We start from the raw sequence: 26,753 nt of genomic DNA on the forward strand, positions 1-26,753 counted from the left end.
TGCGAGTCCTTTGCCCTTGAATTCTGCTCAACACTCAGATGGCCAATGACATCCTCCACAAAGAATTCACGCCTCTGATGTTTCAGAGTGGTGGCAAAGTTCCTCCAGGAATTAGGGAGCTTAGCGATTATGCAGCCCGCGACAAACTTGCCCGGTAACTCGCACTTAAGAAGTTCAAGCTCCTTAACAATGCATATTATCTCATGAGCCTGCTCCAATACAGGACGGTTTTCAACCATCTTGTAATCATGGAACTGCTCTATAATATACATCTCGCTTCCGGCATCGGCTGCCCCGAACTTAGATTCGAGCGCCTCCCACAAGTCCTTGGCAACATGCACATGTAAATATGCGTCGACCAGTTTATCTCCGATCACGCTAAGAACTGCTCCGAGAAACACAACGGTAGCCTCCTTGAACGCCTTCTCCTGTTCAGGAGCAATCGTTCCCGTGGAGACACCGGTGACCCAGAACACGTTCATAGCCGTGAGCCATAACGTGGTCTTAGTCTGCCAACGCTTAAAGTATGTACCGGTAAACTTATCCGGTTTCAGTGCAGCGGCAAAGCCACTTGCCGAAAAATTCCTACACATAATAGGTTTTTGGATTGTTGAGTAAATAGGCAATTTCTCGATTAAATTAATCCACGAGTAAATCACTAGCATGGCATTGACACATATGATCGCATACTGATATTCAGTCAAAGTAGCACATACTACGCTAATTGCAGAAAGATCTACGTATAACGCTAGCATGGCTAAAACAGAAAACAGTAGGAGCGGGATAAACGAGTTATACCCTCCAGTAGGCCATGCAGAGGCCGCGGCTTTGGTGGCAGCAGCGGCGTCCTCGGCGGCCTTCTTGTCAGCTTCAGCTTTCTCGGCGGCGGCACGTTCGGCGTCGGTGGACATGGAAGTAGACGATCGGAAGTGAGCAGTCGCGTAATCGCTGCCCAAAAACCTATTCGCCCCTCACCCCGTACAGGAACCAGAAGGGCGTGGTTTCGGAGACCTGCTCTCCCGTCGACCGTGTACGCGGCGGACGGGATGGATTCACCGGCGGCAGCAGCAGCAAGGGAACGACGGTGGGCGTGCGCGTGGAGCAGATGTGATCTGTTCGTGGCGGCTAGGGTTAGGAGACACCGCACACTTATAGGCGCAACCGCGTGGAGAGACGTGGGTGTAAGCTAAGCGCGTAGGTGTAAGCTCGGCTCGGCTCAATCCCGCAACCCGCGTCGCGTCGCGTCGAGGCGAGGCGAGGCGAGGCGTGGCGTGGCGAGGCGGGCGGCGGAGGAGGAGTGCGCGAGGGCCTCTTCTCTTCTCAAGCTCCAATAGCATGTAGAAGAGAAACCCTTATAAGGAGGTCCAACTCCTCTCCCACTTCCGGGGTGGGCCTAAACTTCCCACTACACCTAGTGCCATATAACCCACATGGGCCCTTAGAGATTTTTCAGAAATTGCCACATGGGCCTAGAGCCCATCTCAAATTTCAGCATCTTGCCCCCAGCATCAACACCTTTCCATTTTCCTCACTTATCTACAAAATGCCTAATTCGTAATCCAATGACATATCTGTGCAAGGAGAATAATTGGATCACTAACCATTTTCTATCGAAACCAATATCATTTCTGCATCTCTAAATGGTCCAAAAGATGGCGGAGACACCAACTATAACATTTTTTTTGCTATCTTTTGTAGAAAAAAAATCAAAACACCAAATCATACATTTAAACTATCGGTAATAGTTCTTAAATCAAAGACACATTCTAAAAAAAAACTCCACACCAATCTAGCAAGAGAGCATTGGAAACATAAGTGATCAATGCTTTCGTCTGGTCCATAAAACACACAACATTTGCTACCTTTCCAACCACTTCTCAGCAAATTATATCTGGTTGAAATGATTTTCGTGACCACTAACCATAGAAATATTTTGATTTTCCATAAGATTTTCTGTGGAAATCCACTGTCAGAAATCATAGTTGTTTGTATAGTGACTTGATAGTGAACATGTGAACATTTGTGTCCACATGTGACATGACTAAGAGTAAGGGACGTTTAAGAAAGAAAGCTTAAGGGGACATTTCTATTAACCGGACCAAACACCACTAATGAAAATACATCATCCACAGAGATACGAAGGAGGGTAGGGTAAAGCACGGAGGCAAGCTGGAGCATTAGCAGCAGGCCCGCTGGAGGTGCCCGCACTCGACACACCTTCTACGGGACAAAAACATACTAACGCTGCTTAAAAATTCAACGAAAGTACTACAAATCCACCAACAAAGCGACAGACAACGACTGACATTGTTCAAGGGCACACTACAGCCAATTGTATTCTCACCCAGTAATTTGAAAATTTGACGAAATCGAGGATCTTAGGACGTAAATCTAGTAAAATGCACCTCGAAAGATAAATCCACTGGATAAATGGCGACTAAAAATGTACTAAAAGTATACAATTTGTTTTTTTTGTTGGTAAAATAGCAGTATACAATTGGATTTCAGAAGATTCACAAAGAAGATTGATATATGTACTAATAGTATACAATTTGGCTTTAGAAGATTCGCCAAAAGTCTGATAGTACCAGCTGTAGTATACAATTTGATACTACGTAGGTAAAATCTATTTTAAAACATGATTGTGTGTGAACAGCTCAAATATCGTCATAACCAGGCGTCAGCAGTGCCTAATCAACCCATGCAAGGCATTTCCTCACTCACTCGCCCGTTCCCACGATAAGAACGTGATCGCCGTTTCAAATGCGCGTGGACATGCACGTCGTCGAGCTAGCTGCCTAGCTACTCCTATAAAAGGTACCGCACCAAACAACGTCCAACACCGGAGCACGAGAACTCAACCCAGACACAGCGCCCTCATCTCCGTCGTCGTTCTCCGAGGAGACGCAAAACTTTCTTGCGACATCCGTCATGGCACCGAGGCTGGAGCGCGGCGGCAGCGGCTTCCATCTCCCGAACTCCGAGCTGGAGGACTCCCTCTTCCTCCGCGCCCTCATTTCCGTCGTAAACGGAGACGCCGTCGTCCCCACGCTGCATCTCGAGCCGTCGTCCACGCCGCACTTTGCCGCTGCAGCTCCTGCGCGCGCCAGCTGCGGCGTGGACGGGTGTCTTGGCTGCGTGTTCGTTGCTGCGGCGGCAACGACCAGCTCGAGCAGCGAGGGCGAAGGGTGCTTCGCCGCGAGCTTCGTAATGGACGGCGGCGTGGGGAGGATCACGCGCAGGAGGAGGCGGAGCAAGTTCAGGGGCGTGAGGCAGCGGTCGTGGGGGAAGTGGGCGGCGGAGATCCGCGACCCGCACCGCGCCGTCCGCAAGTGGCTTGGCACCTTCGACACCGCCGTGGATCCCGCCCGCGCCTACGATCTCGCGGCGCTCGAGTTCCGTGGCCACCGCGCCATACTCAACTTCCCGGCCGCGGCCGCGTCGTCGTCGGCGGCTTCTGTTTCTGATTCGTCTTGGGTGGCTGCGCAGTCGTAGAACTTGCCGGGCAGTCCTCGCGGGTCAAAATGTGTCTTCGCGGCTACCGGGGTAGGTAGACAACTTCGTGATCCATGTTTGGATGATTTATTCATTCGCATTTTTGAAAGGATGTTGTTTAATCCGAATCAATATTCGTCGGTAAGCATGGCGACCTGTACTCGGTGTAGCCGCTGCCAAAGCTAGAGCACGTGCTTCAGAATTTGCGTACCTCCCCGTGACGCCACTCCCTCTTCTTCAGCTTACTAATTTTCCCGGGTAATGTTTTTTTTTTTGACAATTTTCCTGAGTATAACATATATGAGCGGTCTCGCTTGGTCATTCAACACGGTCAGATGATATCGGAACATTGGTGATACACAATTCTAGGCTCGGCTCTAGAATCTTTTTCCTTGGCATCTCTCGTTCCAACGTTCAGACACGGCCGCGAAACATTTCGAAGCACAGGCAAACCACAACTCAGAGCGTTTGGAATACTATTTATTTTCAAAGCACACAAGAACCTCTACCGACAGATGATGTAGAATAATGACCATGCTGAAAAACCCATTGTTTGGGGCATTTGGACAGAAAATACTGCTCAAGCAAATTATGTATCTCTATTTCATTCCTACAGAAATTGCAACAGGCCCAAATTTTTAGTTTTAACGAATTTTGAATAAGATCCATTTTGAATACATTTTGACGAATTTTGAATAAATTTTTAGTTTCAACTCTTCAAACTTAATACGAGCGGCCGATAAAATCATGATTTTTGTGCCTACAACCGATAAAGATATTTCTTAAATTTTATTTATGAAACTTGGTAAGACCCGAGTGAGAAAATCGCAATTTTTTAGATGAAACTTTAAACCTACTGTGCTTTCAAGCGGGATCCAACTGCTTCGCAAAACACGAGGCAATCGAGTTGCCAGACAAGACTTGGCAGGTGCGTGCTCCCACACCTGCATTGCCCCTGCGAATTTTCGCAACTTGAACTTGTCTTCTCAGGTCGACGCCAGCTACCGCATATGCGAGATGGATCCAAGAGACGTGCTTTTCGCGTCCCCGCTTTCGTGGACACCGGCGTACCGCGAGACGTTCGAAAAGAGGTTTTCTGGATCGGAACGACTGTTGCTTTCAGGCCGGCTCGTGTTCGACCATTTCTTTCAGGCCTTGATCTTTCACGACCAAGTAGTGGTGTTCGTCTAAATCTGAGCAGGCATTTGGCAGATCATACTATAGCCATGTGTGAAAGCTTTGCTTTTCGATGCATGTACTGATGAACAAGCAGTTTCGCTTTCACACCCCATGCCGCTGGGAGCTCTGAATATTCCATTCATCCTAAACAAGTTGGTGGTCACTCCATTCGACAGACAGCGCGAGGTCGCGGGTTCACTCCACTTCCAGCTACGCCGCTCTCTTTTGTTCTTTTAGCACCGTCACGTATTAGCTTGTTTCTGAAATCAAATGCAAGACGTGTTTCTGTATCATGAATGATGAGTGTTATACTCACGTGTGAATTTTCATGAGCAAATAACATCTGTGGTATTTTAGGCAAGAAGATAAAATTGATGCTATAAAAAAGACCATTGTTTCACGTAATTTGAAGGCCCGGAATTTTTTTCTTCGCTAAGATACTATAGTGGTCATTTCTTGGTGAAACTTCACATGTGAGTAGAATAGTCGACTAGAGTTTTGGTAACCTAAAATTTTATAATTGTTGGATTTTTTGGATATCATTTTTTTATTTACTAATTATATTGGGTGCTTGTGAAAGTTGATCATTGTATTTTGATCAAAACACCCACCTGTTGTCAAACGGTCTTTCGCTAAATAAGGAAATTCTGACAATATAATGTGTGTGAACAGTTGTAACTTGTAAACAACCGTCAGCAGTGTGGACATGCTTACTCCTGTTTTCCATCGAGGCATATGCACACTCCCTCTCCCGTTTTCCACACCTCCGTTCCCACCACAAGAACGTGTCCAGCAACTCGTCCTTTAAAAATTACGCGCGGTGATACACTTTCTATAAAAGGCACGGCATCAGACTACCTTAAACACATCACTGAGAATAGCTCAACCAGACAGCACACGAACGCAAAAACTTTCTCGCGACACCGACCTGACCACGTATGTACGGTACGTCACAGCTGAGCAACACGAGTGCACGTCATGGTGCCGAGGCTGGAGCGCGGCGGCGGCGGGTTCCAGCTCCCGAACGCCGAGCAGGAGAACTCCCTCTTCCTCCGCGCACTCATCTCCGTCGTGTCTGCAGACACAGACACCGTCGTCCCTACGCTGCACCTTGAGCCTTCAACGCCGCCCTTTGCTGCTACTCCGGCCGTGGGGATGCGTGCTGCAGCTGCTGGGTGCGCCCGGTGCGGCGTCGGCGTGGACGGCTGCCTCGGCTGCGATTTCGCCGCCGAGGCGATGGCTGGCTCCAGCAGCGAGGGGGAAGGGTACTCCGCCGCGAGCTTCGTAAAGGATGGCGGCGTGGGGAAGATCACGCGAAGGAGGAGAGGGAGAAAGTTCAGGGGCGTGCGTCGGCGGCCGTGGGGCACATGGGCGGCGGAGCTCCGCGACTCACACCGCGCCGTGCACAAATGGCTCGGCACCTTTGACACCGCCGTCGAGGCTGCGCGCGCCTACGACGCCGCGGCTCTCGAGTTCCACGGCCACCACGCCAGGCTCAACTTCCCGACCACGGACGCGCCATCGTGGGCATCGACATCGACATCTGGCTCATCCACTACGCTGCCGCATCAGCAGCACTTGCCTGAGAGTATTCACGAGAACTGCAGGTCAAAAGCGTCATCGTCAGCGTACATGCCGTAGCTACCGGAGCCTGGAAGGCCGGTGGCGAGGGAGGAGGAGATCTGGGATGGGTTACAGAGATTATGATGATGGATGGTACCTACTTCTTGGTTACGAACCTCCATGAATAATGCATTCAGTGTTGCTAAATGTCAGGATACTGGAGAGATCTTGCAAATTATTATTTTCAGATTTTTTTTCTTTCTTACATTTATCACTTGACTGAGACTTAGTTAAGTTTTAGTCGACTGAGACATAGCCATACACTAAAGCATTATAATTGATCAATTCCAACACTGAATCGTATATAGATACCTTGAATCATGATACTTAAGAGCATCTACGGCCCGATACACCAAATCCAGCCCTCAAACGCCCGCGGACAGGCACTCCGCGGTTTGTGACCGGTCACATCTCAAACTATCATTTCCACAACCGGACACATAAATTACAAATCCCCAAATCCATACAATTACATACAACATGAAACCTAATATTGAGCGGAGCTCATCCGGCTCCGCCCTGTCCATGTCAGGCGGCCGACTGCGCCCCTTGGAGTGTTGGTGCGGTTGCCGGCAAAACAGAGGAGGACATGGGACACGCACCGGCTCGCGACACTCGAGGCGCCGCCGTATCCCATGCCCTACTCTTCCTCATCGGAGCCCATAGCCTGCACGTCGCTGGTTGATGTGAGGTTGACGATGTATCCATCGTAGTTGGAGCCCGACACGTCCACCACAATGCGGTTGTGGCGCCAGGGGTTGGCGGCCACCCGTACTGACACTGAAGAGTGCGACTTTGCCTCGCCGACGTCTGCCGCGGCCTCCTCCTCCCTCTTCCTTGCACGACGGACACACCACGCCATAGCCTCAGCAGATGGGCGACGGGGGACCTCCGAGTCGACGCGCCAACGAAGGGGCAGCACATCCGCTACGGCTTTGGGATGCTAGACGGACCGCACCGCCTCCATCGAGGCAGCAGTGACACGCCTCGTGTCGAATCAAAGTGCCATTTGAGGGGATGCTATGGATACCCACCAGATCGAGTCCGACAGCTATTGAGCGTTCTCCTAGCGGCCGTGTTGGAGCTCAACGCGGAATACCATCTTCTCTTTGGGCGTGACTAGGATGAGGTCCCAGTCCCTAGATCGGGTGACGGTGGACTCAGATCCGCTGCCTGTGATGCCGGAGATCACTAGATGGGTGTTTAGAGGCAGAGCGGAATGGACTGGCCAGGGTTTGGTCCACGGAGCAAATATATGTGGGTTTGTGGTGGGCCAGCATGGGCTGGATCTGACATGGTTGACACGCTCAGCACACTCGGGCATCCCGATATTCGCCTATGATTTGGAATAGATATGAGCGGTGTCAGTTAGCCCGGGCATTTAGGACCGGTATGAGACGTCCATTTGAGTCATTTTTTTACCGGTCAGTGACCGGGTCGCCCGCCCGGGCGTATAAGTGTGTTTGACGTGCCCGGCTATAGATTCTCTAATGCTACAAATTATCCGATGTCCGACTATAATATCCTGACCTAAAAACCTATCAAGACCTGGCATCCGAATTTTAATTCTCTGTACACATATATGCTTTTTGCAAAAACTATTTGGCAAACATTAGGATTTTAGTCTTATCACCGAACGACTAGCACGTCCTCTGATCATGATCCTACGGTCGGGACTAAGCGTGCGGTTGAGAAGCGGGGTTGAAGCATAGGGCGACATCATTATTCTTTTCCCGACGTGCGGAGTCCAACCACTTTGCTCATGATAGACCGGGACCGCATAAAATCGGTCAACTCCTTAACGCTGCTCACTGGAAACCTCCGCCTACACAATAAATCTCATATCGGAAACTGTCGTGCAAATTTCATTAACTCTACGCTACATGATTCGATTTTGGGATCCACACCACCCCCTCTTCCACATTCCTCACCATTTCTCTCGTTCGCGCTTGGTCATCGATGTAGTGGTTTGCAGCAAGTCCGCGGACGAATTTTTCGGCGGCGGTGATTCTCGGCTAGGGTCGCCAAAAGCAAAAGGTGAGCACCGTCCACTACTCAAGCGCCTTTACTCATGGTTTCCCGATAGTGGAGACCCTAGTCTTTTCTATTATGTTGCTTCGATGAGCGAGGGGAGGAAGAGGGGAGTGAGCGGTGGGGTGGATCACGCGGCGGGGTGGATTTATTCCGGCCACGTCCTTGAATCCCATGTTATATTGCAAGTTCTATTTCATGATGCGTGTCATAGGAGCGGAGCGGGGCTTTACCAGGAGGGAACGGATCTAGTACTACGGATTTACTCGGGCCAAACAATCGTTATCCGCCCTGTTCAACCCTTGTATGTGATTCGTGTTAGAGGAGCGGATTGGCCGCAAACTATGAGATTTCTGGGGTGTATTTTTTATTTCCCCCCAATACCCCTCATGTCCATTTCTTGGGATGGATTTTTGAAAATATCCCATACCTCTCTTGCCCATTTTTTTAATGATTTTTGAATTGAATAGAGAAACTCTAATCGATTTGCGGGGGGTAGGTTCGAATCCCTGGAGGTGACCCCTTTGTGTATTGAGGTCATTTATGTTGCCACCATTTGAACTTCCTGCTAAAAATAACCATGTTGTTACAATTTCTACCAAAACTTCGAGGGCGGTTGCAGCAAAAATTACAGGACACTTATAATTTGTCCCAAAATTACCAAGGGAATTCCAGGACAGTTCGAATCCCTGGACATGACCCCTTTGTAGAACTACCCCATTTTGTACCGTAGTTACCATATGCCGCTGATTTTCCACCTTCTAGCAAAATTACCAATATTGTCAGAGTTTCACACCATTTTTGTTCAAGTCATAGTAACTTTTTCACAGTTCAACTCTCATACATGCATGCTACTTTTTTTCCACACACACCATATAATAATGAATGTGTTCCAGCATGTTTGGTTGGGGGTAATTAGAGCTTGGAATGGGAATTGAAGGGGTATGAGACTTTAAATCTATTGTTTGGTTAGGGGGATTGAGAATTCATAAGGGAATAGGTATGGGACTTGAGAGTCCAACTCCCACCATTTTATTAACAAGTGAGGGGTGGGTCTTGGAAGGACTTTTTTTAGCGATTCAATCTTAACCCTTCATCATGACTTGCATTCATTTACCTTGTCTAGTCCCTCGTCAACTCCCACTAACCAAACAAGGGAATATATATTATCCTCAAATTCTCCCAAATAGTTCTTATCATGCACCAAACAGAGTATTGGGAATAAAATGACTCCTCCCATGTGTAATCTCAATACTACTCCCTACTCTAAACTCCCATTCCTCTTCCCAAATATTGCCAACCTAGTCGGCAATGGTACAAGTTTTTTTCTATCTCCTTTTAAATAAAGGGGTTCTCCCATTTCTTAAATAGAAACCATTTAGAGTTTTTCACAAACAGAGCAACCAAAATAAACCTATTGATAGACTAGACTACTGCACCATCCACCACAACAGCCCGCAACAAGAGAATGGGACATATCCCATCTCTCACCCATTCATCGTCCAACTTACCAAGAACATATGCATCATCAGAAACTACATAAACCGCCTCCATGTTACAACAAGTTCTAAAAAAATTAAAGGAGGGGAAGACTGGGATATGAACAACATCTACAAGGGAGATACAAGATGTAGACCAAAATCAAGAACTGCTCAGCAAAGAAGTGCAGATCTTCAGGTAGCTTTGTAGGATGGCGGTGGTTGCAGGACCCCTAGTTAAACTTCATTTCTTGCATCAACCACTTATAATCTAAAGAACTCTAGAACATTATCCTTTAGCGGCATTAAAGGCCTCACTTTTTACTCGCTCGAATAACCTTATTCCTCACATCAACTCCTTTTGCCTTTCCTGGTTTATTTGTAATATTGACCAAGAGATGATTAAAGCGCAACCTCTATGAAGAATCACAAAAGGATCCAGTACCCTCCTGCCTCCAAAGCAAATTTCACTTCCATAATTGCATATATACCAAAGTATAGCAGAAATCCATATAAAAAGCAACATTTATTTTCTTTACCATATTGAGCAAGCCATGAATTAAATAGAGTATTCATATTAGTAGGGGTATTTTTCATTCTATGTGGAGTTTTACGCGCATTCCATTTGTATAGTTATTCAAAGATTTTTATGTAGTTATAGACCGCAAGATGCAAGATATTAATGAAGTACACACTGCATTTTTGTGACCTTAGTAGCGCTCTAGGTCCTTGGTTCGACCCCTGGTGGAAGCAATGTATAAAAATTTCTGGTATTAAGGGTTGGCATGCGTTTTCCTCTCAGCTTGTCTTCTTTCTCTTTTCTTCCTCCAACGCTGACATGGGCGTTTGGTAGGGTGCACCTCACCCTTTCGCCCTCCCCAAACCGTTCTCTGGTACCCTGCCATCTAGGCTCTCCCTCTAACCCGTTGACTTCTCTATATCCCATTAGCATCCGATCCCACACCGTGTGCGAACCAGTCAAGCTGAGAATCACCTCCACCAGTAACGTTGTATCCACCCAGGCTCCAGCTCGGTCTTATCAGCAACACAACACCTTGCTGCCACTCAATATAGTTTCCCCTTCTCCGCCTTGGATCTATCTCTTCTTCTTCTCTCCTTAAATTGAATGACCCAAATTTTGTTACCAAGTAACTTACATATAGTAACATATTTTTTCATATAGTTAATTTATTAACTATACTTAAAGTACACAACAAACCTAATCGTTAACATACCATTGTAGCAACATCGTGGACATCACGGAATAGCATGAATTTTATTACTCCAACAAGATGTTGTATGCAAAATTTGTGCTCACATATAACATCATCAAACACCAGCTATCAGTGAGTTTAGTTCTCCATGATGCACTTTGCTAGGTTTCGAATATGCCATAATTTCAGGAAATGAAATCCTTATATATACTCAATTTTTCATGATTTGGTGCACGTTATAGGTTGTGGATACATTTCTGTTGGTTGGTCCACCTCTTACTAGGATGATACATCGATGTTAGCATATATTAGTTTTTATTTTTTAGGTGCATGTACTTAGAATGTACCAAAACATTATGCATATTATTTACAATTTCCTTGTCCCCTATGCAGTTTATTATTGAGTTAGTTGTAGCAATGTCTCGCTGGCAGTCTGCACCTGCTGATATTATTTGTGATATTGGGGACAGTCTTTTGGATAGTAATTGCCATGACAGTTATGTCGCTATGAGATATGTATGTTCTCTTTGGAAGTCAGCCATCTCATCTTATCAAAGGCTTTTTCTTCGAGCACATCGATGGATTGTTCTTGAGGAGATCAATGAATTCGGTGATTGCACTGTACATCGGGTATTTGTTAATCTTTCAACTGGGCGGATGGTCAAGCGTCGCATTCCTCTTTTGAATGACCATGTTTATGTTGGATCTTCGGATGGACTACTGATTCTCGTAGAAAAAAATGAACCTTACTTCGTCAAACTATGGGAGCCATTCACGGGATATCTTGTGCAATTTACAGCCGGGATCATCCATCAGCAGCCTTCTCATTTTGCCGTCGAGACTCGCGGTGTCCCTAGACTGTTTCATGCCCCTGGAGGTTTACGCAACCCTCGAGTCATGTGTTATGATGTTAATAATGGCAATTTGGAGGTTCGATTTGGTGATATGCCAGTTGAGCGTGTAGCAAGTATGACTGCATATAAGAGTGATGTGTTTGTACTTTTCCATAATCGTCAGTTGTTCAAGATAACCGGGGATGGTCATGAGATGCATGGAGAATTCATTCTAATCCACGAGGCTCCAGCACTTGCACCTAGTGCGATGACACACTATTTGGTAGTATCTGGAGGAGGCAATCTTCTTATTTTGGTCATTGGCATTGCAGAGATACTGATTTTTTGTGTTGATGTTGAGTTGAGGACCGCTGTCCGTATCTATAATATCGGTAGCCAGGCACTTTTCCTTAGTAACACAAGGTGTATCTCTGTTAATGCCGAAAGTTTCCCAACTGTCAGAGAAAATTGTGTATATCAAGCATGCATCTCTGGATATAGTGGGCCATGTGGAACTTATGAGTTCAGTTTGATGAGGCCTCGGAAGCGTAAGATTTATCATCAATCATTCGTCAATGACGTAACCTACACTCTTGGGGGAAGGCCCTTAAGCATGTGCCCGGTCCTTATACACTACTGTTTATTCAGAAACAAGTGTAGGAGGCCACTATCCTAGGTGTAAGGATTAAGTTGGGTAAAATAAATCAAGGTTGTGGCAGTACTGGGCAACTTTCTTTTTACTTATCTGCGAGGAGTGAAGTGAACATGTATTGTTGTCATTATACTGAATGTTGCTACTTAGTTATTTGTTTTAGTTATTGACCATTCCTAAGTTTAATTTATATGCATGCTTTTGATGTTTGTAGTAACTCATGCTTTTGGTACATAGATTGACCATTTAATGATGACTGTATGGCTACACTTCACAAGATAAGTTGACAGTACATACCTCATGACAACCATTCTGGACCTTACTATTAATTATATGTGAATGAAATAAATTGCAAGGAATACATTTCAAATGTTACAAGATTGTTTATGATATATATATTTATACTTAAGTTATCAAGTATATGGTTTCTATTTGGCAAAGGTGGTGGGAAACACTGTTTTTCGTACTCTTTTCAGAGGAACAGACGGTAACATAACCAAGAAAATAAGAGATAGTGTTTTGGCGAAAACTTTGTACTATGAAGTTCTAATATTAGTGATGTAACATGTACAATTCTTATTTATTCTGAAATGAAAGTGAATTGTCATTTTAATACGAGAAAAGTCCACATTTCAACCCCGAACTAACCACATGGTTTAATTTACAACCCTGAACCCCGAAACTAGTCAAAACACACCGGAACTAACCTCGAGATTCAAAACTCAACCCTAGTCTTGGTTTTGGGCTGGTTAACAGTTTTTACCCCAGTCAATGTTGACTGGGTAGTTAAAAAGGTGAAATTAATCTCAACAAAGCATAGCTAAAAAAATATGCCAGAAAGGTGAAATTTATTATCTTTATGCCAATACAAATCGAATGAAACTCATACCACGAACCTCGTATTGTACATCTACTAACTCACCAAGCCAATGGCTAAATTCTTTTGGAGTAGTTATCTTGACAAGAAGGCAATGCATTAGGTCTCTTGGGATAACCTAGTGACACCAAAGTGCAAGGGGGGCATGGGATTTGGTGAAAAGCACCAGTTTAACATAGCCATGCTTGGTAAACAGGGGTGGAGGCTATTAACCCAGCCGAATACTCTCTGTTCAAGAGTTCTGAAAGGCCGTTATTACCTGGATGCAGAGTTTATGAACACAACTATACCACACTCTGCGTCGGCAACTTGGCAAGCGATTGGGGCTGGACGGGAAGCTCTCAAGAGAGGCTTGATAAAAAGGATTGGTAATGGAACATCCACGTCCATTTGGACTGACAAATGGATACCAGGTACCATTTCCATGACACCACTGCTGAAACCGCCGAACACACCATTGGAAACAGTGGCTGACTTGATTGACAACGAGAATGGGACTTGGTGGCGGTAGGTAATTAGAGATAACTTCATCACACCTGATTCAGATGCCATATTGAACATACCACTTCGGCATGATGGGGGGATGATTTCCTTGCTCGGGTATTTGAGAAGTTAGGCAACTACTCTGTTAAAACGGCATACCGTGCTCTTATGACTCAAACGGAGCGTGCAGCTCTAGAGGAAGGGACAGCTACCAGCACTTCACAGAATGATCAACAGATGTGGTCTGCACTTTGGAAACTGAATGTTGTCCTTGGAGAGTTCTTCTTGGGATCCTTCCTGACGAACACACACTGAAAAGGCGGCATATAAGCGAGATCAACAGATGCAATATTTGCTTGGTAATGGAAGAGGAGTTACAACATGCGTTGATGTACTGCTCACATGCAAAATGCTTATGGCATGAAGCTCGAACTTGGTTTGATCTTCATCTGTTGGGAAACGTAGCATGCAATTTCAAAATTTCCTACGCTCACGCAAGATCTATCTAGGAGATGCATAGCAACGAGAGAGAGAGTGTCTACGTACCCTCGTAGACCGTTAAGCGGAAGCGTTTATCACGCGGTTGATGTAGTCGTACTCTTCGCGATCCGATCACGGTCCAACCGATCTAGTGCCGAACGGACGACACCTCCGAGTTTAGCACATGTGCGGCTTGATGACGTCTCCTCCTACTTGATCCAGCAAGAGGGAGGGGAGAAGTTGATGGGATCACAACCAACACGACGACATGGTGGTGATGGTGGTGGTGGAACACCGACAGCGCTTTGCTAAGCGTCGCCGGGACGAGGCGGTGGAACTACGGTGTAACAGGAGAGAGAGGGGTGCCAAGGGCTTGGTTTGTTCTCTTGGGGCACCCCCTCCCCTCTATATATAGGTGGAGGGGCGTGGTAAACAGCCCCTCCAAGCCCTAGGGCGCAGATAAGGGGGAGAGGACTTGGACTCCAAGTCCAATCCTATTCCTACTAGGACTCCTTCCTTTTTTGCCTTCCCTAGCCACATGGGCTTTTGAGGACTTGGTGCGCCTAGCCCAATGATACGTCTTCGTCATATCTATAATTTTTGAGTGTTCTATCCTACAACTTTCATATACTTTTGGCAACTTTTTATATTATTTTTGGGACTAACATATTGGTCCAGTGCCCACTGCCAGTTCCTGTGTGTTGCATGTTTTATGTTTTGCAGAAAACCCATATCAAACGAAGTCCAAACGAGATAAAAAGGATGGAGAATACTTTTGGAATATTTGTGATATTTGGGAAGAAGAATCAACGCGAGACGGTGCCCGAGGGGGCCACGAGGCAGGGGGCGCGCCCCGGGGGGTGGGCGCGCCCCTGACCCTCGTGGGCACCCCGTAAGGCGGTTGCTGCTCTTCTTTCGCCGCAAGAAAGCTAATTTTCGGAGAAAAATCTTGGCGAAGGTTTCAATCCACCCTCTTACTTATGGAAAGAGGCTACAATTGATCCCCTATACTTGTGGGTTATCAAGACCTTTTTCTGGCGCCGTTGCCGGGGAGTTATAGCGTGGGGTGAATATTCTCGTGTGTGCTTGTTGGCTTTATCACTAAGTAGTTTTTTTATTTTCTTCTCTTGTTTTCTATCTTTAGTTATGGGTAGGAAACGCAAAATACCAAAAAAATTAGTTGTACCTACTACCCCAATGGTTGAAGAACCACTCAAAATCTATCACACTACTGAAGCTTTTTACTTGGATCATCTTCGATCCCTATGTGCTTGGGCTGAAACCCCAACTAGCTTAGTTGAGGGCAAATCTTTAGATGAGCATGCTTGTTATGTGCGACACCGCTTATCTCAAATAGGGAAACTTTTACTGGATCAAATTCATCGTTTGCAATGCAATGCTTGGAATTTATGTGAAATATATGATGTTACTTGTTGTTCTGAAAACCCTAAGAAACACCTTCCCTACCAATGTGAGTTTAGTGATAATGGAATCGTATCTTCATATGCTAAGGGTGTTTATAATTACTATGATGTTCAACAGATTGAAGAATTTGTTGCTTTTAAGGGTGCTTATGAAATTGCTTCTTTGATTGAAAAGTATGATGCTACTCTTTACAAATCTGAAAATTTTGCCATACTTGAATATTGTTATGATAATTATGCTCTAATGCCTATGTTAAACCATATATTGAGGACTCCTCCACTGTCCAAGAAGAGATTAATATTTTGCAGGAATCTATGGAAGAAGAAATTGATGAAACTGTGAGCTCATTGGATGAAAAAGATGATGAGGAGAGCGAAGAACAAAAGGAGGAAGAGCGGATTAGCTACCCGTGCTCACCTTCTAATGAGAGTAACTCTTCAACTCATATATTGTTCAATTTCTCTTCGTGCTTACCGAAGGATGATTGCTATGATAATTGTTATGATCCCGTTGATTCTTTTGAAATATCCCTTTTTGATGATGCTTGCTATGCTTGTGGCCAAGATGCCAATATGAATTATGCACATGGAGATGAACTTGCTATAGTTCCTTATGTGAAACATGAAATTGTTGCTATTGCACCCACAGATGATAGTCTTATTATCTTTTTGAATTCTCCCGACTACACTATATCGGAGAAGTTTGCCCTTATTAAGGATTATATTGATGGGTTGCGTTTTACTATTACACATGATGATTTTGATAGATATAATATGCATGTTCTTGCTGCTCCTACTTGCAATTATTATGAGAGAGGGACTATATCTCCACCTCTCTATGTTTCCCACACGATAAAATTGCAAGAAACTGTTTATACTATGCATTGGCCTTTACTATGTGTGCATGAATTGTTCTTTTATGACATGCCGATGCATAGGAAGAGAGTTAGACTTCGTCATTGCTTGATATATGTTGCTTTGTGCTCACTACTAAATTCTAAATCATTGTTAATTAAAATTGGCTTTGATATACCTTGGGATCCGGGTGGATCCATTACTTGAGCACTATATGCCTAGCTTAATGGCTTTAAAGAAAGCGCTGCCAGGGAGACAACCCGGAAGTTTTAGAGAGTCATTTATTTCTGTTGAGTGCTTTTATATAGTTTAAAAAAAATAAAGAGGGGAACCCAAAACTTTTCAAAAAGGAAAGTGAAAGTGAGAGAGACAAGCATTGTTGAAGTGGGGGAGCTCCTTGAACTTTGTTCATGCTCACGGAAACTTTGTGAATCTTGATTACAGAAACTTTTCAACAAAAATAATTATCCCCTTGTACAATTCCATTGTATAATAAAAATAATGTGCGGGGTTTGCCTTTAGGATGTTTTAGACTACTTGTTGGTTTGTGCGGTGCAGGACAGAAACTTTGGCTGTAGTGCACGATTTTACATTTTTTTACTGGAATGTCAAAAAGTTTTGAAACATTTTGCACTGTCTTTCTATACAATTTTTTTATTTTCCTAAAATTTTCAGAATTTTTGAAGTACCAGAAGTATGGTGAATGTTCATATTACTACAGACTGTCCTGTTTAAGACAGATTCTGTTTTTGATGCATAGTTTGCTTGTTTTGATGAAACTATCGATTTCTATCAGTGGATTAAGCCATGGAAAAGTTATATTAAAGTAGATACAATGCAAAAACAAAATATGAATTGGTTTGCAACAGTACTTAGAGTAGTAATTTGCTTTGTTATACTAACGGATCTTACCGAGCTTTCTGTTGAGTTTTGTGTGGATGAAGTGTTCGAAGATCGAGGAGGTCTCGATATGAGGAGAAGGAGGAAAGACAAGAGCTCAAGCTTGGGGATGCCCAAGGCACCCCAAGTAAATATTCAAGGATACTCAAGCGTCTAAGCTTGGGGATTCCCCGGAAGGCATCCCATCTTTCTTCAACAAATATCGGTATGTTTTCGGATTCGTTTCGTTCATGCGATATGTGCAAATCTTGGAGCGTCTTTTGCATTTAGTTTTCACTTTTATTTTATGCACCATGCTGGTATGAGATAGTCCATGTTTGATTTATAGGATGCTCATTGCACTTCACTTATATCTTTTGAGTATGGCTTTATAGAATGCTTCATGTGCTTCACTTATATCTTTTGAAGTTTGGATTGCCTGTTTCTCTTCACATAGAAAACCACCATTTGTAGAATGCTCTTTTGCTTCACTTATATTTGTTAGAGCGTGGGCATATATTTTGTAGAAAGAATTAAACTCTCTTGCTTCACTTATATCTATTTAGAGAGATGACAGGAATTGGTCATTCACATGGTTAGTCATAAAATCCTACATAAAACTTGTCGATCACTGAATATGATGTGTTTGATTCCTTGCAATAGTTTTGCGATATAAAGATGGTGATATTAGATTCATGCTAGTGGGTAGTTGTGGATTGTAGAAATACTTGTGTTGAAGTTTGTGATTCCAGTAGCATGCACGTATGGTGAACCGTTATGTAACGAAGTTGGAGCATGAGGTATTTATTGATTGTCTTCCTCATGAGTGCCGGACGGGGACGAGCGATGGTCTTTTCCTACCAATCTATCCCCCTAGGGGCATGCGTAGTAGTACTTTGCTTCGAGGGCTAATAAACTTTTGCAATAAGTATATGAGTTCTTTATGACTAATGTGAGTCCATGGATTATACGCACTCTCACCCTTCCATCATTGCTAGCCTCTTCGGTACCGTGCATTGCCCTTTCTCACCTCGAGAGTTGGTGCAAACTTCGCCGGTACATCCAAACCCCATGATACGATACGATCTATCACACATAAGCCTCATTATATCTCCCACAAAACAGCCACCATACCTACCTATCATGGCATTTCCATAGCCATTCCGAGATATATTGCCATGCAACTTCCATCATCATCATATACATGACTTGAGCATTTATTGTCATATTGCTTTGCATGATCGTAAGATAGCTAGCATGATGTTTTCATGGCTTGTCCGTTTTTTTATGTCATTGCTATGCTAGATCATTGCACATCCAGATACACCGCCGGAGGCATTCATATAGAGTCATATCTTTGTTCTAGATATTGAGTTGTAATATTGAGTTGTAAGTAAATAAAAGTGTGATGATCATCATTATTAGAGCATTGCCCCAGTGAGGAAAGGATGATGGAGACTATGGTTCCCCCACAAGTCGGGATGAGACTCCGGACGAAAAAAAAGAGAAAGGCCAAAAAAAGAGAAGGCCCAAAAAAAACAAAAAAAATGAGAGAAAAAGAGAGAAGGGGCAATGTTACTATCCTTTAACCACACTTGTGCTTCAAAGTAGCACCATGTTCTTCATATAGAGAGTCTCTTGAGTTATCACTTTTATATACTAGTGGGAACTTTCATTATAGAACTTGGCTTGTATATTATGATGATGGGCTTCCTCAAATGCCCGAGGTCTTCATGAGCAAGCAAGTTGGATGCACACCCACTTAGTTTCCAGTTTGAGCTTTCATACACTTATAGCTCTTAGTGCATCCGTTGCATGGCAATCCCTACTCCTCACATTGACATCAATTGATGGGCATCTCCATAGCCTGTTGATTAGCCGCGTCAATGTGAGACTTTCTCCTTTTTGTCTTCTCCACACAACCTCCATCATCATATTCTATTCCACCCATAGTGCTATGTCCATGGCTTGCGCTCATGTATTGCGTGAGGGTTGAAAAGGCTGAAGCGCGTTAAAAAGTATGAACCAATTGCTCGGCTTGTCATCGGGGATCTGCATGATGTGAATATTCTGTGTGGTGAAGATGGAGCATAGCCAGACCATATGGTTTTGTAGGGATAACTTTCTTTGGCCATGTTATTTTGAAAAGACATGATTGCTTTATTAGTATGCTTGAAGTATTATTGTCTTAATGTCAAATGATAGACTATTGCTTTGAATCACTCGTGTCTTAATATTCATGCCGTGATTAGATTATGTGATCAAGATTATGCTAGGTAGCATTCCACATCAAAAATTATCTTTTTTATCATTTACCTACTCGAGGACGAGCAGGAATTAAGCTTGGGGATGCTGATACGTCTCCGTCGTATGTATAATTTTTTATTGTTCCATGCCAATATTCTACAACTTTCATATACTTTTGGCAACTTTTTATATTATTTTTGGGACTAACATATTGATCCAGTGCCCAGTGCCAGTTCCTGTGTGTTGCATGTTTTATGTTTCGCAGAAAACCCATATCAAACGGAGTCCAAACGGGGTAAAAACGGACGGAGAATATTTTTGGAATATTTGTGATATTTGGGAAGAAGAATCAACACGAGACGGTGCCCGAGGGGGCCACGAGGCAGGGGGCGCGCCCCTGACCCTCGTGGGCACCCTGTAAGGCGGTTGCTGCTCTTCTTTGGCCGCAAGAAAGCTAATTTTCGGAGAAAAATCTTGGCGAAGGTTTCAATCCAATCGGAGTTACGGATCTCCGGATATATAAGAAACGATGAAAGGGCAGAATCCAGAGCGCAGAAACAGAGAGAGACAGAGAGATATATCCAATCTCGGAGGGGCTCTCGCCCCTCCCATGCCATGGAGACCAAGGACCAGAGGGGAAACCCTTCTCCCATCTAGGGAGAAGGTCAAGGAAGAAGAAGAAGAAGAAGAAGAAGAAGGGGGGCCCCTCTCCCCCTCTCTTCTAGTGGCGCCGAAACGCCGCCGGGGCCATCATCATCACCGCAATCTACACCAACAACTTCACCGCCCTCATCACCAACTCTTCCCCCCTCTATGCAGCGGTGTAACCCCTCTTTTACCCGTTGTAATCTCTACTTAAACATGGTGCTCAACACTATATATTATTTCCCAATGATGTATGGCTATCCTATGATGTTTGAGTAGATCCGTTTTGTCCTATGGGTTAATTGATGATCGTGATTGGTTTGAGTTGAATGTTTTATTATTGGTGTTGTCCTATGGTGCTCTCCGTGTCACACAAGCATGAGGGATTCCCGCTGTAGGGTGTTGCAATACATTCATGGTTCGCTTATAGTGGGTTGCGTGAGTGACTAAAACACAAACCCGAGTAAGGGGGTTGTTGCTTATGTGATAAAGAGGACTTGATGCTTTAATGCTATGGTTGGGTTTTACCTTAATGATCTTTAGTAGTTGCGGATGCTTGTTAGAGTTCCAATCATAAGTGCATATGATCCAGAAGAGAAAGTATGTTAGCTTATGCCTCTCCCTCAAACAAAATTGCAATAATTATTATCGGTCTAGTTATCGATTGCCTAGGGACAAATAACTTTCTCGTGACAACGAGCTCTCTACTGAAACTAATTTAGTTGTGTCTTCATCTAAACAGGCCCTACTTTTTATTTACGCGCTCTTTATTATCTTGCAAACCTATCCCACAACACCTACAAAGTACTTCTAGTTTCATACTTGTTCTAGGTAAAGCGAACGTTAAGCGTGCGTAGAGTTGTATCGGTGGTCCATAGAACTTGAGGGAATATTTGTTCTACCTTTAGCTCCTCGTTGGGTTCGACACTCTTACTTATCGAAAGAGGCTACAATTGATCCCCTATACTTGTGGGTTATCACCCAATAAGGCCAGGACGCCTCCCCGCAGCCCATGCTAGCCCTTGGGTCATGGTGGAACAACTTGTGGACTTCCGGACCCCTCCGGAATCCTCCGGACCCTTCTAGAAGCTTCCCGGTACAAACCGAAAAAGCTGCATCTTTTTCCGGAACCCAAAATATGACTTCCCCATATATAAATCTTTACCCCTCGACCATTCCGAGACTCGTCATGACGTCCGGGATCTCATCCGGGACTCCGAACAACATTTGGTTACCACTCATCAAATATCCCAATACTACTCTAGCGTCAACGAACGTTAAGCGTGCGACCCTACGGGTTCGGGAATCATGTAGTCATGACCAAGACACTTCTCCGGTAAATAACCAACATCGGAACCTGGATGCTCATATTGGCTCCTAGTCGAACCGTTATGACAAAATACGTTATTCCCTTTGTCTATCGGTATGTTACTTGCCCGAGATTCGATAGCCGGTATCTTCATACCTAGTTCATTCTCGTTACCGACAAGTCTCTTTACTCGTTCCGTAATACATCATCCTGCAACTAACTCATTAGTCACATTGCTTGCAAGGCTTATTATGATGTGCATCACCGAGAGGGCCCAGAGATACCTCTCTGATACTCGGAGTGACAAATCCTAATCTTAATCTATGCCAACCCAACAAACACCTTCGGAGATACCTGTAGAGCATCTTTATAATCACCCAGTTACGTTGTGATGTTTGATAGCACACAAGGCATTCCTCCGGTATCCAGGAGTTGCATAATCTCATAGTCGAAGGAATATATATTTGACATGAAGAAAGCAATAGCAATAAACTGAACAATCATTATGCTAAGCTAACGGATGGGTGATACGTCCATTTTGCATCATGCTTTTATATCGATATTTATTGCATTACGGGCTGTTATTACACGTTATGTCACAATACTTATGCCTATTCTCTCTTATTTTACAAGGTTTACATGAAGGGGGAGAATGCCGGCAGCTGGAATTCTGGGCTGGAAAGGAGCAAATATTAGAGACCTATTCTGCACAGCTCCAAAAGTCCTGAAACTTCACGGAGGCACGTTTTGGAATTAATAAAAAATACTGGCGAAAGAAAGTACCAGAGGGGGCCCACACCCTGGCCACGAGGGCGGGGGGCGCGCCCTACCCCCCTGGGCGCACCCCCTTCCTCGTGGGCCCACTGGCAGGCCTCCTGTGCCCATCTTCTGCTATATGAAGTCTTTTACCCTGGAAAAAATCATAAGCAAGTTTTCGGGAAGAAACTCCGCCGCCACGAGGCAGAACCTCGGCGGAACCAATCTAGGGCTCCGGCAGAGCTGTTCTGCCGGGGAAACTTCCCTCCGGGATGGGGAAATCATCGCCATCATCATCACCAACGATCCTCTCATCGGGAGGGGGTCAATATCCATCAACATCTTCACGAGCACCATCTCCTCTAAAACCCTAGTTCATCTCTTGTATCCAATCTTTGTCCCAAAGCCTCAGATTGGTACCTGTGGGTTGCTAGTAGTGTTGATTACTCCTTGTAGTTGATGCTAGTTGGTTTATTTGGTGGAAGATCATATGTTCAGATCCTTAATGCATATTAATACCCCTCTGATTATGAACATGAATATGCCTGAGGACATGGGAGAAGTCTTGCTATAAGTAGTCATGTGAATTTGGTATTCGTTCGATATTTTGATGAGATGTATGTTGTCTTTCCTCTAGTGCTGTTATGTGAACGTTGACTACATGAAACTTCACCATTGTTTGGGCCTAGAGGAAGGCATTGGGACGTAAAGTAGATGATGGGTTGCTAGAGCGACAAAAGCGTAAACCCTAGTTTATGAGTTGCTTCGTAAGGCGCTGTTTTGGATCCATATGTTTCACGCTATGGTTAGGTTTACCTTACTACTTCTCTTGTAGTTGCGGATGCTTGCAATAGGGGTTAATCATAAGTGGGATGCTTGTCCAAGAAAGGGCAGTACCCAAGCACCGGTCTACCCACATACCAAATTATCAAAGTAACGAACGTGAATCATATGAGCGTGATGAAAACTAGCTTGACGATAATTCCCATGTGTCCTCGGGAGCGCTTTTCTCTATATAAGAGTTTGTCCAGGCTTGTCCTTTGCTATAAAAAGGATTGGGCCATCTTTCTGCACCTTGTTTAGTTTCATTACTTGTTACCCATTACAAATTACCTTATCACAAAACTATCTGTTACCGATAATTTCAGTGCTTGCAGAGAATACCTTACTGAAAACCGCTTGTCATTTCCTTCTGCTCCTCGTTGGGTTTGACACTCTTACTTATCGAAAGGACTACGATAGATCCCCTATACTTGTGGGTCATCAAGACTCTTTTCTGGCGCCGATTCCGGGGAGTGAAGCGCCTTTGGTAGGTGGAATTTGGTAAGGAAAAATTTATATAGTGTGCTGAAATTTACTATCACTTGTTACTATGGAAAGTAATCCTATGAGGGGCTTGTTCGGGGTATCTTCACCCCAACCAGTAGAGCAAATAGTTGCTCCTCAACCTACTGAACCTACTGAAAATGTTTACTTTGAAATTCCTTCGGGTATGATAGAGAAACTGCTAGCTAATCCTTTTACAGGAGATGGAACATTACGTCCCGATTTGCACCTAATCTATGTGGATGAAGTTTGTGGATTATTTAAGCTTGCAGGTATGCCCGAGGATGTTATCAAGAAGAAGGTCTTCCCTTTATATTTGAGGGGAGAGGCATTGACATGGTTTAGTCTATGTGATGATATGGGATCATGGAACTACAACCGATTGAAATTGGAATTTCATCAGAAGTTTTATCCTATGCATCTTGTTCATTGTGATCGTAATTATATATATAATTTTTGGCCTCGCGAAGGAGAAAGCATCGCTCAAGCTTGGGGGAGGCTTAAGTAAATGTTATATTCATGCCCCAATCATGAGCTCTCAAGAGAAATGATTATTCAAAAAAATTATGCTCGGCTTTCTCTCAATAATTGCTCCATGCTCGATACTTCTTGTACTGGCTCTTTTATGATGAAGACTATTGAATTCAAGTGGGATTTATTGGAAAGAATTAAACGCAACTCTGGAGATTGGGATCTCGACGAAGGTAAGGAGTCAGGTATGACACCTAAGTTTGATTGTGTGTTCAATCTTTTATGGATACCGATGTTTTCCGCGAATTTAGCACTAAATATGGACTTGACTCTGAGATAGTAGCTTCTTTCTGTGAACCCTTTTCTACTCATGTTGATCTCCCTAAGGAGAAGTGGTTTAAATATAATCCTCCCATTGAAGTAAAAGTAGTTGCACCTGTTAAAGTTGAAGAAAAGACTATCACTTATAATGATCGTGTCGCTCCTACTGCATATATTGAGAAACCACCTTTCCCTGTTAGAATAAAGGATCATGCTAAAGCTTCAACTGTGGTCAACAAAAGTAACATTAAGACACCCAAACCCCATGAGCAAATTAAAGTTGAACCTAGTGTTGCTATGGTTAAATATCTCTTGGCTGATAATATTGATGGGCATGTTATTTACTTCTGCAATGAAGCTGCTAGAATTGCTAGACCTGGTACTAAAAATAGACCTATTGTAGGCATGCCTGTTATTTCCGTTAAAATAGGAGATCATTGCTATCATGGCTTATGTGATATGGGTGCTAGCGCAAGTGCAATACATCATTCCTCATACAATGAAATTATGCATGATATTGCACCTGCTGAGTTAGAGGAAATTGATGTTACAATTAAGCTTGCTAATAGAGACACTTTTCACCAGTTGGGATTGTTAGAGATGTTGAAGTCTTGTGTGGGAAAGTTAAATATCCTGCTGATTTCCTTGTTCTTGGTTCCCCACAAGATAGCTTAATGCTAAGATAGACTGCAAAAAGGATTTTGTTACTATTGGTTTGGGGGATATGTCTCATGAGTTTAATTTTGCTAAATTTCGTAGACAACCCCGTGATGAGCAATTGCCTAGTAAAGATGAAATTATTGGTCTTGCTTCTATTGCCGTGCCTCCTAATGATCCTTTAGAACAATATTTGCTAGACCATGAAAATGATATGTTTATGAATGAAAGAAGGGAAATACATGAAGTATTCTTTAAATAGGGACCTATTTTGAAACACAACTTGCCTGTTGAAATCCTAGGGGATCCTCCTCCACCCAAGGGTGATCCCGTGTTTGAGCTTAAACCATTACCTGATACTCTTAAATATGCTTATGTTGATGAAAATAAGATATATCCTATTATTATTAGTGCTAACCTTTTAGAGCATGAAGAAATGAAATTATTGAAAACTCTGAAGAAGCACCGTGCTGCTATTGGATATACTCTTGATGATCTTAAGGGCATTAGTCCCACTTTATGCCAACACAAAATAAAATTGGAGAAAGACGCTAAACCAGTTGTTGATCACCAACGACGGCTAAATCGTAAGATGAAAGAAGTGGTAAGGAAAGAAATACTAAAGCTTCTGGAGGCAGGTATAATTTATCCCTTTGCTGATAGTCAGTGGGTAAGTCATGTCCATTGTGTCCCTAAGAAGGGAGGTATTACTGTTGTTCCTAATGATAAAGATGAATTGATCCCACAAAGAATTGTTACAGGTTATAAAATGGTAATTGATTTCCGCAAATTAAATAAAGATACTAAAAAGATCATTACCCTTTACCTTTTATTGATCAAATGCTAGAAAGATTATCCAAGCATACACATTTTTGCTTTCTAGATGGTTATTCCGGTTTCTCTCAAATACCTGTGTCAAAAGAGGACCAAGAAAAGACCACTTTTACTTGCCCTTTCGTTAACTTTGCTTAGAGACGTATGCCTTTTGGTTTATGTAACGCACCTGCTACCTTTCAAAGATGCATGATGGCTACATTCTCTGATTTTTGTGAAAAGATTGTTGAGGTTTTCATGGATGATTCCTCCGTATATGGAACTTCTTTTGATGATTGCTTGAGCAACCTTGATCGAGTTTTGCAGAGATGTGAAGAAACTAACCTTGTCTTGAACTGGGAGAAGTGCCACTTTATGGTTAATGAAGGTATTGTCTTGGGGCATAAAATTTCTGAAAAAGGTATTGAAGTTGATAAAGCTAAAGTTGATGCTATTGAAAAGATGCCGTGTCCCAAGGACATTAAAGGTATAAGAAGTTTCCTTGGTCATGCCAGTTTTTATAGGAGGTTCATTAAGGACTTCTCTAAAATCTCCAGGCTTCTGACTCATCTCTTACAAAAAGATATTCCTTTTGTCTTTGATGATGATTGTGTAGAAGCATTTGAAATACTTAAGAAAGCATTGATTTCTGCACCTATTGTTTAGCCACCTGATTGGAATTTACCCTTTAAAATTATGTGTGAT

At 43.7% G+C, this 26,753-nt stretch overlaps 2 protein-coding genes across 2 annotated transcripts; both read left to right on the forward strand.

The window, feature by feature from the left end:
• Positions 1-2,854: 2,854 nt before the first annotated feature.
• Positions 2,855-3,627, forward strand: LOC123141844 (ethylene-responsive transcription factor ERF109). Its single transcript, XM_044560910.1, has one exon. The coding sequence runs from the start codon at positions 2,932-2,934 to the stop codon at positions 3,493-3,495; it is 564 nt and encodes a 187-aa protein (XP_044416845.1). The 5' UTR covers positions 2,855-2,931; the 3' UTR covers positions 3,496-3,627.
• A 1,934-nt stretch (positions 3,628-5,561) lies between these two features.
• Positions 5,562-6,345, forward strand: LOC123141845 (ethylene-responsive transcription factor ERF109). Its single transcript, XM_044560911.1, has one exon. The coding sequence runs from the start codon at positions 5,653-5,655 to the stop codon at positions 6,313-6,315; it is 663 nt and encodes a 220-aa protein (XP_044416846.1). The 5' UTR covers positions 5,562-5,652; the 3' UTR covers positions 6,316-6,345.
• Positions 6,346-26,753: the final 20,408 nt, after the last annotated feature.

Source organism: Triticum aestivum, chromosome 6D, assembly GCF_018294505.1.
Source record: "Triticum aestivum cultivar Chinese Spring chromosome 6D, IWGSC CS RefSeq v2.1, whole genome shotgun sequence".
In the NCBI taxonomy this organism is placed as follows: Eukaryota; Viridiplantae; Streptophyta; class Magnoliopsida; order Poales; family Poaceae; genus Triticum; species Triticum aestivum.